At 38.9% G+C, this 15,327-nt stretch overlaps 1 protein-coding gene across 3 annotated transcripts in view; it reads right to left on the reverse strand.

Moving 5' to 3' along the window:
* npas2 (neuronal PAS domain protein 2) overlaps positions 1-15,327 on the reverse strand; it is a 120,428-nt gene that overhangs the window by 32,223 nt on the left and 72,878 nt on the right. For all 3 annotated transcript variants that reach the window (XM_057821837.1, XM_057821835.1, XM_057821836.1), the window contains exons 2-7: positions 8,427-8,595; positions 4,021-4,077; positions 3,725-3,879; positions 3,543-3,634; positions 712-801; positions 497-617 (exon numbers count right to left, since the gene is read on the reverse strand). In XM_057821837.1, the coding sequence (XP_057677820.1) occupies positions 497-617; positions 712-801; positions 3,543-3,634; positions 3,725-3,879; positions 4,021-4,077; positions 8,427-8,500 (589 nt within the window). In that variant the 5' untranslated portion in view covers positions 8,501-8,595. The remainder of the gene's footprint in view (positions 1-496; positions 618-711; positions 802-3,542; positions 3,635-3,724; positions 3,880-4,020; positions 4,078-8,426; positions 8,596-15,327) is intronic.

Here is a 15,327-nt window from a genome sequence, read left to right on the forward strand (position 1 = left end):
TTCAGTCCCGTTTCAACTACAACATTAACCCTACTGCACAACAGAAAACATTCTGGTTTATAAAAAAACAAGAAACTAGATTGTTTAAAAGGTTTCGTGAATTGCGACGCGTGGTTCTGTAACTGTTTTTAGGCTTAGCCAATCACATCTCTCTTTCTGTGAAAAGCCCAATAGTAATGCAGGATTAAGGTCAAAGCCTAGAGCTCTGGATAGTTCATTGCTGGTGGGGGGGGGGGGGGGGGGGGGGATTACTGTGTTAACATAACAGTGATTAAAAGTCTAAACTATGATACTAAGCATGTGACTATTATTAGCTAAAGGGGCTAATTATAGACCAACAAATCAGCAATCCAATAAACTAGCGACCCCAATTCCGCAACCTGCTTTTTGGCTCTTTCGAAAATATCCTCGGAATCGAAGGTGGCTATTTTGAACCGGCGCTGACCGGGTGAAGAAATGGGAAAGGGGGCAAACAAAGTGCAAGGAGACAACTCACTGGCCAGGAAGTCAGCAGCAATGGGGTCAGTCATCAGCATATGGGATGATAGCAGTTTATACACCTCTCCATGTTCCCGCTCCGGGAGGAAATTTAAGATATTTTGGTCCACCATATCTGACTGGTGCCATAGGATAGATTAAAGGGAGAAAAAAAAAAGAAAAAGTCAGTTTTCCACAAAAGACGAAATGGTCAATATTAAAACTTGCTCTTACCGGCAAATGTCCAATAAGTGACGACACGCTATCCGACACGTAGATGATGTTTCCATCTGTAGTCAACGCTATTAAGAAACCATCTAGTGCCTGTAAAAGAAAAAAATAATATTCAAAAAGTGTTTATTTACTGGTTTATATTGAATTGAGCTGCACTTTAGTAGATGATATTAAGAGCTTGCCCAGTTTCCCATATTTAAATAAGTGTAATGACAATTATTGCTGCAACGACTACTTGATTGACTCGAGTAATTTGAATAGAAAAAAGCTTGGAATCAAATTTTGCTGTTTCGAGTATTCGTTTAATTCGAATGGCGTTGTAATGGTTTGTTTTGAAAGTGTTTGCATTTAGTTATATTGATTTAGATGCATATACTGCCCTTTAGTGGCAAGAGCGAGTATGACATCACTCATTTAACATGGCTGAATCCAGTTGTTCCCTGTTAAGACCAACATAAGACAAGTTTTCGTTTGAGCTAATGTTTTTTTTTAAAGCATTCGTAAATAGTTTATAGGTACAGTATATTTAATATTTGTTAATAGCTCTGTAAATTTAAAAAAAAAAAAAAAAGTTACCATTTTATTGCATTTAAGATAGCGGACTTTTGCTATACAAAATGTATGAGGTGAAATTTATGCAGTTTAAATTCTGTCTGAGTGTACGCATACTTATTCTAACACCATCCACGGTGCTTAATAACTGAAACCTTGTCATGTCTCAACACAAGAATGAAATAAAACTTCATCATGTATGGCGTTATATTTGTGCCACTATTCTGAGCGAGAAATTAAAAATATTGAGCACAGCAAAATTAGATTTCGAGCACACAAAAATACAGAAAATGATATTTCTGTTTCTTCAAACTACACAGAATTGCACTTTCATCAAAAACATTAAAATACCTGAGCTTAGATTCAAACGGTATCTAAAAAATGAAGAAATAAATGAGGATCTAAGTACAAAAAAACGATTGGCTAACCTGCATAGCAAACGTCTCCTATCTTAAATACTATAATACGCTAACTTAATTTTTTTTTTTTAATAAAGCTCTTAACATATCGTTCAAACACATTCCCACAACAACAAAAAAATATAAAATAAAAAAAAAATAAATAATAAAATTAAAATCTAATACTTCTCAACTAAATTACGAATGCATAAATCATCAGGAAAAAAGGGCTACAGCTAACCATTACAAAGTAATCGATTAATCTATCAACTAGTTAGTTCGAATAATCGAGTCATCGGATTAGGAACATTTAATGTGTTGCAGAATCAATTTTAGGAGATGTAAAACAAAGATTGCACTTTCAAAAGAGCATTAAATTTAAATACAAAATAAAATTTCGTCAAACTATGCAGAATTGATCTTTCATTTAAAAGATGCGTTACTATACCTGAGCTCAGCTTCAAATGGTATAAAAAAATAAATGGGGATGAAGTACAGCAAAAGATCAATTGGCTAACTAGCATGTAGCAAAAGTCCGCTAGCTTAAATGCAATAAAATGCTAATGTTTTTTGCTCTTAACAAATAGTTCAAACACATATTCCAACAAAACAAACTGCTAAATATACCTATAAACTACTGGTGCACGATAACTATTGGTCCGATAATAGGAATTATGACGTCATCCCGATAAATCCAATAACATTATTAATAGGACCGATAATATGTACTGTGCTGGCTTTACAGTTTACACACTAGTATGGGAAAGCAGTTGACCATTTGCGGGGCATTGCTCCCATCTACTGGTCAGAATAATTCATTGCATCTATTTTTTTTAACAGTAGTTTGGTTCACATTACAAGCTCATTCACATACACATTGCAGTGTCTAGCGGTAGCATTGACAATCCTGAATGCTTTCTGTTACGTTTCCGCCTCGGATATATAAGTATTTATATAGTATATATATATAAGTATTTTATGTTTACTAGGTGTTTACCATTTACCATAACATATGGATGTGCTACATATGTTTACTTTTGTGGTGAAGGGTCATATGTATAGAACTTAATAAGTTGTTGCGTTTATAGAAGCCAGCCAATGCTTTAGTAGCTCAAGCTAGTGTGCTATGCTATACATATAATAGTTGTGTATATAAGTGTATTGTGCTGTTTGTTATATATTGAGTATTGAATATGTGTATTTTTCTGTTGTACTTAAAACAATATTAAGACAAGTGTCTTCCCATAAAAGCAAGAAAAGACCAAGCCTTGTGGTTTATGGAAGTGCATTCATTTTTAGCTGGCTGTCGGGCAGTGCAGAAGTGAAACGCACTGTTTTGTTCATGTCATTATGAAAAATCTGGTGAGATCAAAGGCAAATCTATGTTGAATCCATCACTAGTTTTTTTTTGTTGTTTTTTTTTTAAACCCCCAGGTGTTCAAAAATTCAGGTTATACATTTAAAAATTATATATTTATTATCGGTTATCGATATCGGTATCGGCTTTGAGGAGCAGGAAGTTATCGATATCGGTATCAGTTTCAAAAAATGGATATCGTGCACCTCTACTATAAACGTAAAGTACGAATGCATAAAAAATCACTAGCTCAAACAAAAAGTTACCTTCTGTTGGTCTTATCAGGGAGCAGTTATATGAGTTATATCATATTCACTGTTGCCACTAGAGGGTAATGCAACCCCTCTAAATCAATAAAACTAAATGCAAACACCATCAAAAGTCAAAACAAACCATTACAACGTACTCGAATTAAACAAATCCTCGAAGCGGCGAAATTCGATTTGAAGCTTTTTTTTCTAATGCAGTTAATCGATTAATCGTTGCAGCACTAGAAGAGAGTCACATCTTCTCGCTTTGTTTACCTCGAGCATGAGCTGGGTGAACTCCTCATTGCTGAGGAAAGAAGGCTTCCAGTCTTGTCTCACGTCACACGTTTCATTTTGTGCGCTGATGTCTGCAAAGGAAGTGCGGGTAAAGACGATAAGTGGATGACGACCGTAACCAAGGGAACGCAAATAAGACATGCTTTCATCTCGGTCCTAACCTTTTTGTTTCTGTAAAACGTCAATCGTTCTTTGTAGTATGGTGGACTTGTCCATTTTGCGAGGATGTCCTTGGCCCTGTAGCATGGTGCATAGCTCCTTGATGAGAACATTAAACTGGTCTCTTCTCTTCTTTTCTGATTTGTTTCGGGATGCCCTTTAACCGTGAAGACAATGGTTAGTCACTTTCCAGAGCGAGGCAAGAATGAAGGTTCAAGACTACAGATTACTGAAGATGTGTCTGAAGTCGTTAAATTGGAACATGATGAATCAGAACTTCTAAATCTATCAGGCATACCTTTTTGCCCTGTCCTTCTCATCTTCGTCCATCAAATCATCGATGCAGCTGCTGGAACTGGAAGAAGAAATTTCAAATGTAGTTTCTTTCCTGATTCTCAAACAATAGAAAAAGCTTCTAAAACCCATGAAAATAAAATACAATCCTCTGTTACCTGGCAACAGCACCGTTTATTTCTCTTATGATGAGCCGGGCCATCACATTATTAAGCCACATCTTCATGTTTAAAATAACATGCTTTGTGTATTCAAATCATCTGAGCGAGATATTTATGTGCCTCTTATAGATTTTGTAAATGGACAGTGATATAGAAGTGGCAGTGAATGACCATATTTCCATGCCATTGATGGTGATAGACTACTGCCGTCAATGGCTATGTTTACATGGACACTTTTATTCACATTAAAAGCCTGATCGGAATAAAAATATTTCATTTAACCACCACCAGTAGTGTTAATAACGGCGTTACTTTTTTTCAGGAGTGAGTAATCTAATTACTTTTCTCATCTTTACATCACCTTTACCGTTACTGAGGATGTAAAGGCGTGCGTTAAAATGCGTTACTACGTTGGTTGAATGATGTGAGAAAAGAGACACACCCCTGAAAAACATGTGTTTTTTAGCTTCTAATATTTTTTTTATTCAAATAATATGGGACCTTAATGGAAAAAAAGAGAAAAATCCAACCTTCAATACAAGTGCATTCATTCAGTGGGGGAAAATCTCACATAAAGCAAAAATTATTTGACATCAAATTAGGCATGTGCCGGTATGATATTTTGACAGTACGATAACCGTAAGTAAAAATACCGCGGTTTCACGGTATCACGGTATTGCAATTATAGCTTCAAAAAATTTTGAGATGTATGGGTTAAAAAAAATAACTTTTTTTCCATTAAACAGGATTTTTTTTTTTTTTCAGACCATAGTTTGGAACATGAATATATTGTTAAAATAAATAAATTATCAATAAAAAAATATTTTGAATAAAATTAAACTAAATATAACTTATAGACTATACTCACAACCACGCCTCAAGTTGCTCAAGATTAGAGCAAGAACAAAATAATTTCTATAAAAAAGTAAAAACACTTCTGAATAAAATTTTTTTTAAATTTATACTGCATGCCTTTTTTTTTTTGAGGGTGGAAAAGCTCAAGTGAAGTTCCGCCATTTTCAGCCACTGTGTCAACTCTAGTCTACATGATGTCATGCCTTTGTGTTAAAAAGAACAAAGAATTCATAAGTTAGTAAAAAATGTATAAGTTAGTTAAAATGTATATATTGGAAAGGTTTCATCTAAAAAAAATAAAAAATAAATAAAAAACATTGGGAGTGAGACCTCTCCTTGATCCAGCGAACGTGGATTTGTGCTTAGGGCAAGATCATCTTTCGCAATTAGCGATCTTTGACGCTATCACTTTTTCCCCTTCATTCAAGCGAATCAAGCTTGTTTTCTCACTCTGCGGCTGTCACACTCAACGAAGTTGCTCTCCCAGCTAAGCCTCGGCTAACATTCATCTTTGAAAGCTTTTAGTTAGTTTGTATATTGAATTTGAAAGGAAAATGTGTGTTTTGTTTTTGGCGAACTTTTTCCATGGTGCTAATCTGTTGAAGCTACTCACATGGAAAAATCTAATTGTACAACATTTTAAATGTATTCATTTTGTATAATACACTTACCACGATTTGAGAGCTCAATAAATTGAAGAACAGTACGCCTTATGTTTGAAGTATTTGTGTTTGGGTTAGCTGGCTGGCTAGCCGATAGCGTCACTTTCACACGCAGCAACAAACGGGAGGGGGTGAGCGCTGCTGCGCCAAGCTGCTTCTGGCTGCATTTTTGACACAAGAAAAATAGCGAATACCGTACTACGGTCTGACGGAAAATTTTAGTGGTTTTGAAACCGCGACGTTTTCACACCACGGTAAACCGTGAAACCGGTAACCGGCACATGCCTACATCAAATATTGTGTGTCACAATTATTAGCACCCCTGGTGTTAAGACTTTGTACAACCCCCTTTTGCCAACAAAACAAGGTCTGGGGACTGAGATGGCCATGGGAGGAGCTTGATTTTGTGTCTGGTGCAGGGGTCGCGTTAACCGAATATTTTCCGTCGTTGACCGATTTTTTAAAACGATGACGGTGTAGGCGCACTATCCTATTCCCCTCACTATCCACTCGCGGGGGCCTGCGCTTGTCAGTGACGTTCCTTATTCTCGCTATATGAATATACAACTTTAGCATTTGTTAATAATACGCTCTGTGTGTAGTATCATCCATCGATTTTCCTTTTTAAATGAGCACTTTTAAACGAACGCAACAAGTAACAACGGGAACATTTTTAAACAGGCATTTCACGGGAGAGCATTTCGACTCTTCGGCCAATCATATAGCGAGAGCGAGTGGATAGTGAGGGGAATAGGATAGTGAGCCTACAACGGAAAAAACTGAAGTCCATCTGTCATTTTGACCGGTTGCAATTCACACCCCAGACCACAGGGTGGCGAGTAAGCATATTAATTAGCTATTGTCTCTCTTGACGCATGACGTCGTTGGCCTTACTCAGAAAAAATGTCAAGTTTCTTCAAAAAGCCCCAAAACGACGATGGTGTTGATAAAAGAGGTGAAAAAACAGGGACTGCACAAGCAGGCACGCAATTCAAGTCCATGCGCACCAGGAGGAAAGTGTGAGACTACGTTCAGGCCACAGCAGGTGAACTGTTAATTTCATTGTTCCATATGCTACATATGGTAGGCTACCTACCTACTGGGGCCTCAGTGACGTTTCTTACTCTCGCTATATGATTATACAACTTTAACATTTGTTAATAATACGCTTTGTGTGTAGTATCATCCATCGCTTTTCCTTTTTAAATGGGCACTTATAAGCGAACGCAAGAAGTAACAACGGGAACGTTTTTAAACAGGCATTTCACGGGAGAGCATTTCGACTCTTCGGCCAATCATATAGCGAGAGCGAGTGGATAGTGAGGGGACCGCGCGCGGCTCTTAAGTGTCTCTGTCACGTGACTGTCGTAGCCGGTGTAGGCGCTTGAACCTACACCGGTAACGCGCTCGGCCAAATGGACACACAAGTCCGGAAGGTGAATTATGCCAAACAAAGGGTCACCACAATGTCATTATCATCATTTTAAAAATTTAAGTGACGGGTAAAAATAGATTATGACCGGATTTTTATGACCCTGTCAGTCAAAATGACAGACAACGAAAAAGTCTGGCGCAACCTCTGGTCTGGTGAACCATTTCTGTGTAGATTTGGCCATATGTTTAGGGTCATTGTCTTGCTGAAAGACCCAGTGACGACCCATCTTCAGCTTTCGGGCAGAGGGCAAGAGATTTTGATTTAAAATGTCCTGGTATTTCAAAGCATTCATGATGCCATGCACCCTAACAAGGTTCCCAGGGCCTTTGGAAGCGAAACCTCATACCACTTCACAGTGGGTATGAGGTGCTGTCTACACGCCAACAAGCATGCACGGAGAAAACCTTTCCTCACTCACAATCATAAACGCAAATGTCTGGAGTTCGCCATGGAAGAAACATTTATTCATCACGATGAAACGAGCAAGTTATACAGCAACATCGGTTTTGTTTTCTCCTAGATTCTGGTAAGTTGGAGAAGTTGTCAAATCATATTGTTACTGTAAATATTGTCAGTTTATGGTAATGTTTTGAACTACCAATATGCTATGCTTGTGCTGTGTTTCACCAGTCAGTAAAATGACATTTCTGTATCTGTACACGAGCTCTGTTTTCTTGTATTCTTCTATTTATTGGTGCTAAAATTAGGGTGCACGTTATAAACGGGTACAATAATTTCCCCGAGATTTTACAAGTAAATTTGGGGTGCTCATTATACACGGGTGCGCCTTATATTCGGGAAATTACGGTATGCTCTTTCAAACTCTCATCTCCAGTTAGGGTTTTGCTGTCTGATTTTTTTTCTTTTCTAATGCCCTCCTGTTCAAAATTTGTCTTCCCCCAGAAAATCGAAATTTTAAGCTTTCCAATGATGTATCACACATGCCTGTAGGACAATTTTGAAATTTGAGTGTTTTCCGCCATATACATTTCAAACGGAATGGTATCAGTACGGTATCGGCCGACACTGCACTACACATTCAATGTTTTCACTCAAATCTCCGTAGTGAAACCTCAACAGGAACTTTTCCGAGATCTTGGTGACGAACGTTAACTGTTGCATCGTGTAAGATTACATAAACGCTGTTAATGTTTCCAGTGAAAACAATCCTAAATATAAATTGAGTCTGGACATTTCGTGGTTGGACAATGGACGTTCCTGTCTTGTCTCTCGCTACGAACAAAACGTCCGATTTACTGACGCAAACTGAAAATGAAAGAAATGGTTTGATACTTACTCCCAGTCTCTGCGGCTGGAAGGACATGGGCCTCCGAAGTCGGAAAGATTGTCCATACTCACGCTCTTTCCCATCCAGGCCCTTTCTCGATTCTTATCCGAGCTGACCTCATCTGAGCGCACCTTCACACTAAACTAGTGCACACCGGCAGCCCGACGAAGGCCAAATCCTGCCGACACACAGAGTAAAAACACCTCATTATCGACATGTTCTGTGAATTCTACCTTTCGTTCTATCAACAGTACTCTCAAAGAAGCACACTGTATTCTGTTAGGTTGCGCCGTTTCCACAGTACAACATTGTTTTTCAATGTTTCTGACCTCGAATATAGTCTGAAGGAGACACTTCATATAGCAGGCTCACAAATAAAAAAAACACTTTTTTTCTTCAGAAAGCGTTCATGACCTCATACACTACATAAGTATATAATATACTTTATATTAATAGCAAATTCTGTTATGTGGCCTCTCACAGATAGATGAGCTGGCTCAAGGCAACCACCACTTATTTGCATTTGTGTATGGCTCTGTGACATGGAAGTGTAGTCTCCAGAGGAAGTTCTCGTTAACGGCTATTTCCATAGTAATTTATCTAAATGAAAAGCCTGAAGAGGAATACACTAGTTTAATGTATAATACACTGTTACAGTTTTTCATGTTTTAAGAGTCATCAAAGGGGGAAAATGAAGGAGATACAATAACAGGAAAATCCCTAGGCAGTGTGTGATCATGTTTCAGTCCCATGGATGGCGACAGACGTCCAATCCATTGGACGTCCGTCGCAGTCAGTAGCAGCTAGTCGACTATTCTGTTGTGTAGGGATGTCCCGATCCGATCACGTGATCGGGGCGATCAGGCCATTTTTCGGAGGATCGGAATCGGGTGAAATTAAAAATGATATATTTATGTTTTTCTGCTCCATGCTCGTACAGCCTCTTACTCTCCCTCAAGTCCCAGACCTTACAAAAAAGCGAAAAATTGCACCCCCCCCCCACCCCCCCAAAAATGCACTTTTTGGCATGTTTAGGCTGTGCCAAGAGTCCTGATGGGTTTTTGGAACGTTTCCTGGCGCTCCCTCGCCCAAAATTGTTTTTTGATCATTTTTGAAATTTTACTAAAAAAGCAAAAAAAATTGACCCCCCCCCCAAATGCACCTTTTTTTTAATGTTTCCCGCCGCTCCCTGGCCCAAAAGTGTTTTTTGATCATTTTTGAAATTTTACAAAAAAAGCAAAAAAAATTGACCCCCCCCCCCAAATGCACCTTTTTTTAATGTTTCCCGCCGCTCCCTGGCCCAAAAGTGTTTTTTGATCATTTTTGAAATTTTGAAAAAATGTGTAAGCCCACAAAAAAACGTACATACCCCCCCAAAAAATAGCTGTGCCAAGAGTCCTGACGGGTTTTTGGAACGTTTCCTGGGGCTCCCTCGCCCAAAATTGTTTTTTGATCATTTTTGAAATTTTATAAAAAAAGCCCCTAATTGTCCCCCCCCCCCCCGCCAAAATGCACTTTTTTTTAATGTTTCCCGCCACTCCCTGGCCCAAAATTGGTTTTTGATCATTTTTTAAATTTTACAAAAAAGCCAAAAATTGTTTTTTCTTAGTTACATGGTAAACATTCTTCCCCAACACATGTAACGGGAGAGCAGAACCCGCAATGTCGATTCCCTCAGTCAGCAAGGGAAAACAAAGAGAGAATAACAAAACAAAAACGAAAAATAATATATATATGTGTGTGTGTGTGTGTGTGTGTGCGTGTGTGTGTAAATATATACATATACACATACACATACAGTGGGGCAAATAAGTATTTAGTCCACCACCAATTGTGCAAGTTCTCCTACTTGAAAAGATTAGAGGGGCCTGTAATTGTCAACATGGGTAAACCTCAACCATGAGAGACAGAATGGGGGGGGGGGGGGGGGGGGGGGCAGAAAATGACATTGTTTGATTTTTAAAGAATTTATTTCCAAATTAGAGTGGAAAAAAGAGGTCTACCTTCTTCTAACAAGGCTCCACTCGTCACCTCCATTAATAGCACCTGTTTAAACTCATTATCGGTATAAAAGACTCCTGTCCACAACCTCATTCATTCACACTCCAAGCAAGTTCTCCCACTTGAAAATATTAGCGAGGCCTGTAATTGTCAATATGGGTAAACCTCAACCATGAGAGACAGAATGTGAAAAACAAAAAAACAGAAAATCACATTGTTTGATTTTTAAAGAATTTATTTGCAAATCATGGTGGAAAATAAGTATTTGGTCAATACCAAAAGTTCATCTCAATACTTTGTTATGTACCTTTTGTTGGCAATAACGGAGGCCAAACGTTTTCTGTAACTTCACAAGCTTTTCACACACTGTTGCTGGTATTTTGGCCCATTCCTCCGTGCAGATCTCCTCTAGAGCAGTGATGTTTTGGGACTGTGGTTGGGCAACACGGACTTTCAACTCCCTCCACAGATTTTCTATGGGGTTGAGATCTGGAGACTGGCTAGGCCACTCCAGGATCTTGAAATGCTTCTTACGAAGCCACTCCTTTGTTGCCCTGGCTGTGTGTTTGGGATCATTGTCATGCTGAAAGACCTAGCCACGTCTCATCTTCAATGCCCTTGCTGATGTAATTTCACTCAAAATCTCTCGATACATGGCCCCATTTATTCTTTCCTTTACACAGATCAGTCGCCCTGGTCCCTTTGCAGAAAAACAGCCCCGAAGCATGATGTTTCCACACCCATACTTCACAGTGGGTATGGTGTTCTTTGGATGCAATTCGGTATTCTTCCTCCTCCAAACACGAGAACCTGTGTTTCTACCAAAAAGTTCTATTTTGGTTTCATCTGACCATAACACATTCTCCCAGTCCTCTTCTGGATCAATCCAAATACTCTCTAGCAAACCACAGACGGCCCTGGACGTGTACTGGCTTAAGCAGGGGGACACGTCTGGCAGTGCAGGATTTGAGTCCCTGGCGGCGCATTGTGTTATTGATTGTAGCCTTTGTTACTGTGGTCCCAGCTCTCTGTAGGTCATTCACTAGGTCCCCCCGTGTGGTTCTGGGATTTTTGCTCACCCTTCTTTTTATCATTTTGACGCCACGGGGTGAGATCTTGCATGGAGCCCCAGATCGAGGGAAATTATCAGTGGTCTTGTATGTCTTCCATTTTCTAATAATTGCTTCCACAGTTGATTTCTTTACACCAAGTGTTTTACCTATTGCAGATTCAGTCTTCCCAGCCTGATGCAGGTCTACAATTTTGTCTCTGGTGTCCTTCGACAGCTCTTTGGTCTTGGCCATAGTGGAGTTTGGAGTGTGACTGACTGAGATTGTGGACAGGTCTTTTATACCGATAATGAGTTAAAACAGGTGCCATTAATACAGGTAATATATTACAAATATTGAGCCCAAACCTACACCCTTGCCTAAGACTAATAAGTAATATCGTCCAAAAGACTGAGAGGAAAACTAAAAGGGCTGCCAGAAAGAGCGCTGGTTTTGACTGATTGGAAAAACATTTAACATTTGCAGTCTTGCCGATCAGATATCACTGCGTCTACTTTGAACACGCAATTGGCGGTTTAGTCACTTGTTGACAGTGTGTTTCTATGAATGCCTTTGCACTTTTGTGGCACACTTACATAAGGTGTGAAATGAACACTAGTGATCCAGTTAAACATCCCGCAGGCGTCATTTCAAACCACACTGTTCCATTCAAAGACTGCAGTTTGCAAAAACTGCAGTGGATTTTTACATCCCATCACATTATTCTTGTGTTCAGGAAAAAAAAAACATATTATCTTGGTTAAAGATACAGTATTAACACTTTAGCTGCCGTTGACGGTGATAGCCGTCCAATCCATTTGGACTTCCAATTGGACATCGATCAACATTTGTGTTTTTAATATCGATTTACATACAGCGGTATGAAATTACAGGGTTGTGACAAAATATCGAAATGGTGATCCCAACAGGTCCCAAAAGGTTATCGATATGCTCCTGCCAAGAATCGAGATATCGTTTTGAAAAGGTGTCAATGTCTAAAAAAAAATTAAAATGAACTAACAAGTTGCAACCAAAATCGTCCACCATAATAGTGTCTCAGTTAACGCTATTGCTGCATTGACGGTGCTCGACGCCCGATCCATTTAGACTGGGAACGTTCCTTCATTCGAAACCAGAGCATTCACAGTCATTCTGTCCGATTTTCAGGGCATTTACAGGTCACTTGCTGTTCATTTTAGGCCATTTACAGGTCATTTTCTGTTGAGTTTGAGTCACTGCCTATTCATTTGGGTGATTCATAGCTCATTTCCTGTTCAGTAACTCAAAATAAACAGGAAGAGACCCATAAAACACCCCCAAATCAACAGGAAGTAACTGAAAATGAACAGGTAAATGACCTTAAATGGCCCAAAATGACCTCATTGCCTGGCATTGGCTGCCACTACCAGCCACAGACGTCCAATCCATTTGAAGTAGGAGGGATGGCAGCGAATGAACGTTCGTTCATTCGCTGCCATCCCTCCCACTTCAAATGGATTGGACGGCTACTAATGATAAACTCATTCCAATTCACAGCAGAAGCTTGTTTTTTATTAGTTTTTTGTAGAATATTCTAGAATGATTTCCTGACCAATGTATCGATAATCGTTTTATCGTCAGATCATTGTTATCGTGAGCTTTGTATCGCAAATCGTATCGTATCGTGAGGTACCAAGAGGTTCCCACTTCTATATGAAAAAGTATCTGAACCTTTTGGAATTGGTCACATTTCTGCACAAAATCACCATCAAATGTGATCTGATCTTTGTCAAAATCACACATATGAAAAAAACAGTGTCTACTTTAAACTAAAACCACCCAAACATTTATAAGTTTTCATATTTTAATGAGGAAAGTATGCAAACAACGTCAGAAAGGGGAAAATGAGTAAGTGAATCATCACATTTAATATTTTGTGGCCCCCCCTTTGGCAGCAATAACTTCAACCAGACGCTTCCTGTCGCTGCAAATCAGTCTGGCACATTGATCAGGACTCCTCTTGGCCCATTATTCTGCTGTAGTTCAGTCAGATTCCTGGGATGTCTAGCATGAATCGCTGTCTTTAGGTCATGCCACAGCATCTCAATGGGGATCAAGTCTGGACTTTGACTTAAACGTGTATTTTGTTCTTCTGAAACCATTCTGAAGTTGATTTACTTCTGTGTTTTGTATCATTGTGTTGTTGCAGTATCCATCCTCTTTTTAGCTTCTGAAAAACAGGCCTCAAGTTTTCCTGCAAAACATCCTAAAAAACTTTCAAATTCATTCTTTCATTAATGATTGCAAGTTGTCCAGGCCCTGAGGTAGCAAAACAGCCCCAAATCACGATGCTCCCTGAACTATGCTTGAGGTGTTGATGTTGGTGCAATGTTCCATTTTTCCTCCACACATGACGTTGTGTGTTACTCCCAAACAATTTAACTGTGGTTTCATCAGTCCATGAAATATTTTGCCAAAACTTCTGTGGAGTGTCCAAGTGCCTTTTTGGGAACATTAAACGAGCAACAATGTTTTTTTAGACAGCAGTGGCTTCTTCCGTGGAGTCCTCCCGTGAACACCGTTCTTTGCCATAGTTTTACATATAGTTGATGGTTGCACAGAGATATTGGACTGTGCCAGTGATTTCTGTCAGTCTTTAGCAGACACTCTAGGGTTCTTTTTTACCTCTCTGAGTATTCTGCGCTGAACTCTTGGCTTCATCTTTGGTGGACAGCGACTTGTTGGGAGAGAAGCAAGAGTGCCAAACTCTCTCCATTTGTAGACAACTTCTCTGACTGTCGATTGATAAACATCCAGACTTTTAGAGATGGTTTTGTCTCCTTTCCCAGCTTTATACAAATCAACAATCCTTGATCGCAGGTCTCCAGACAGCTCTTTTGACAGAGCCATGATGCACATCAGACAATGCTTCTCATCAAGACATTTCTTACCAGGTGTGTGTTTTAAAGTGGGCAGGGCAGCTTTCAACACTCATCAGTGATTGGGCACACACCTGACTTACATTGTTTGGTAAAAATTGGTTTCAATTGCTTTTTAAGTCTCCTTAAGCAGAGGGTTCACTCACTTATTTTTCCCCCTTCTGTCATTGTTTGCATTCTATCCTCATTAAAATATGAAAACCTATAAATGTTTGGGTGGTTTTAGTTAAAGCACTGTTTTTTACATCTGTGTGATTTTGACCAAAATCAGATCACATTTGATGGTGATTTTATGAAGAAATGTCAGATGTCACAAATGTCACGGTTCAGATACTTTTTCATACCACTGTGTGTCATATTCACTGCTGGCACTAGAGGGCAATGCAAACACTTTCAAAACAAACCATTACAACGCCAGTTTAATGAAACGAGTGCTCGAAGCAGCAAAATTTGGTTCAAAGCTATTTTTCCTGAATGGAAAAAAAAAAAACAGAAAAAACTTAATGGATATTTTTTATACAAAAATTTTAAATAGTAAATGGTGCTATACTTGTATAGCGCTTTTCCACCTTTCAAGACAGAGCCATAATGCACATCAGACAATGCTTCTCATCAAGACGTTTCTTATCAGGTGTGTGTTTTATAGTGGGCAGGGCAGCTTTTAACACTCATCAGTGATTGGGCACACACCTGACTTAAATTGTTTGGTAAAAATTGGTTTCAATTGCTTTTTAAGTGTCCTTAGGCTTAGGGTTGACTTACTTATTTTTCCCCCTTCTTCATTAAAATATGAAAACCTATAACTGTTTGGGTGGTTTTAGAGAAAACAAACACTGTTTTTTCATCTGTGTGATTTTGACAAAGATCAGACCACATTTGATGGTGATTTTATGCAGAAATGTGAGAAATTCCAATAGGTTCAGATACTTTTTCATTCCACTG

This window comes from Corythoichthys intestinalis, chromosome 18 (assembly GCF_030265065.1).
Source record: "Corythoichthys intestinalis isolate RoL2023-P3 chromosome 18, ASM3026506v1, whole genome shotgun sequence".
Lineage (NCBI taxonomy): Eukaryota > Metazoa > Chordata > Actinopteri > Syngnathiformes > Syngnathidae > Corythoichthys > Corythoichthys intestinalis.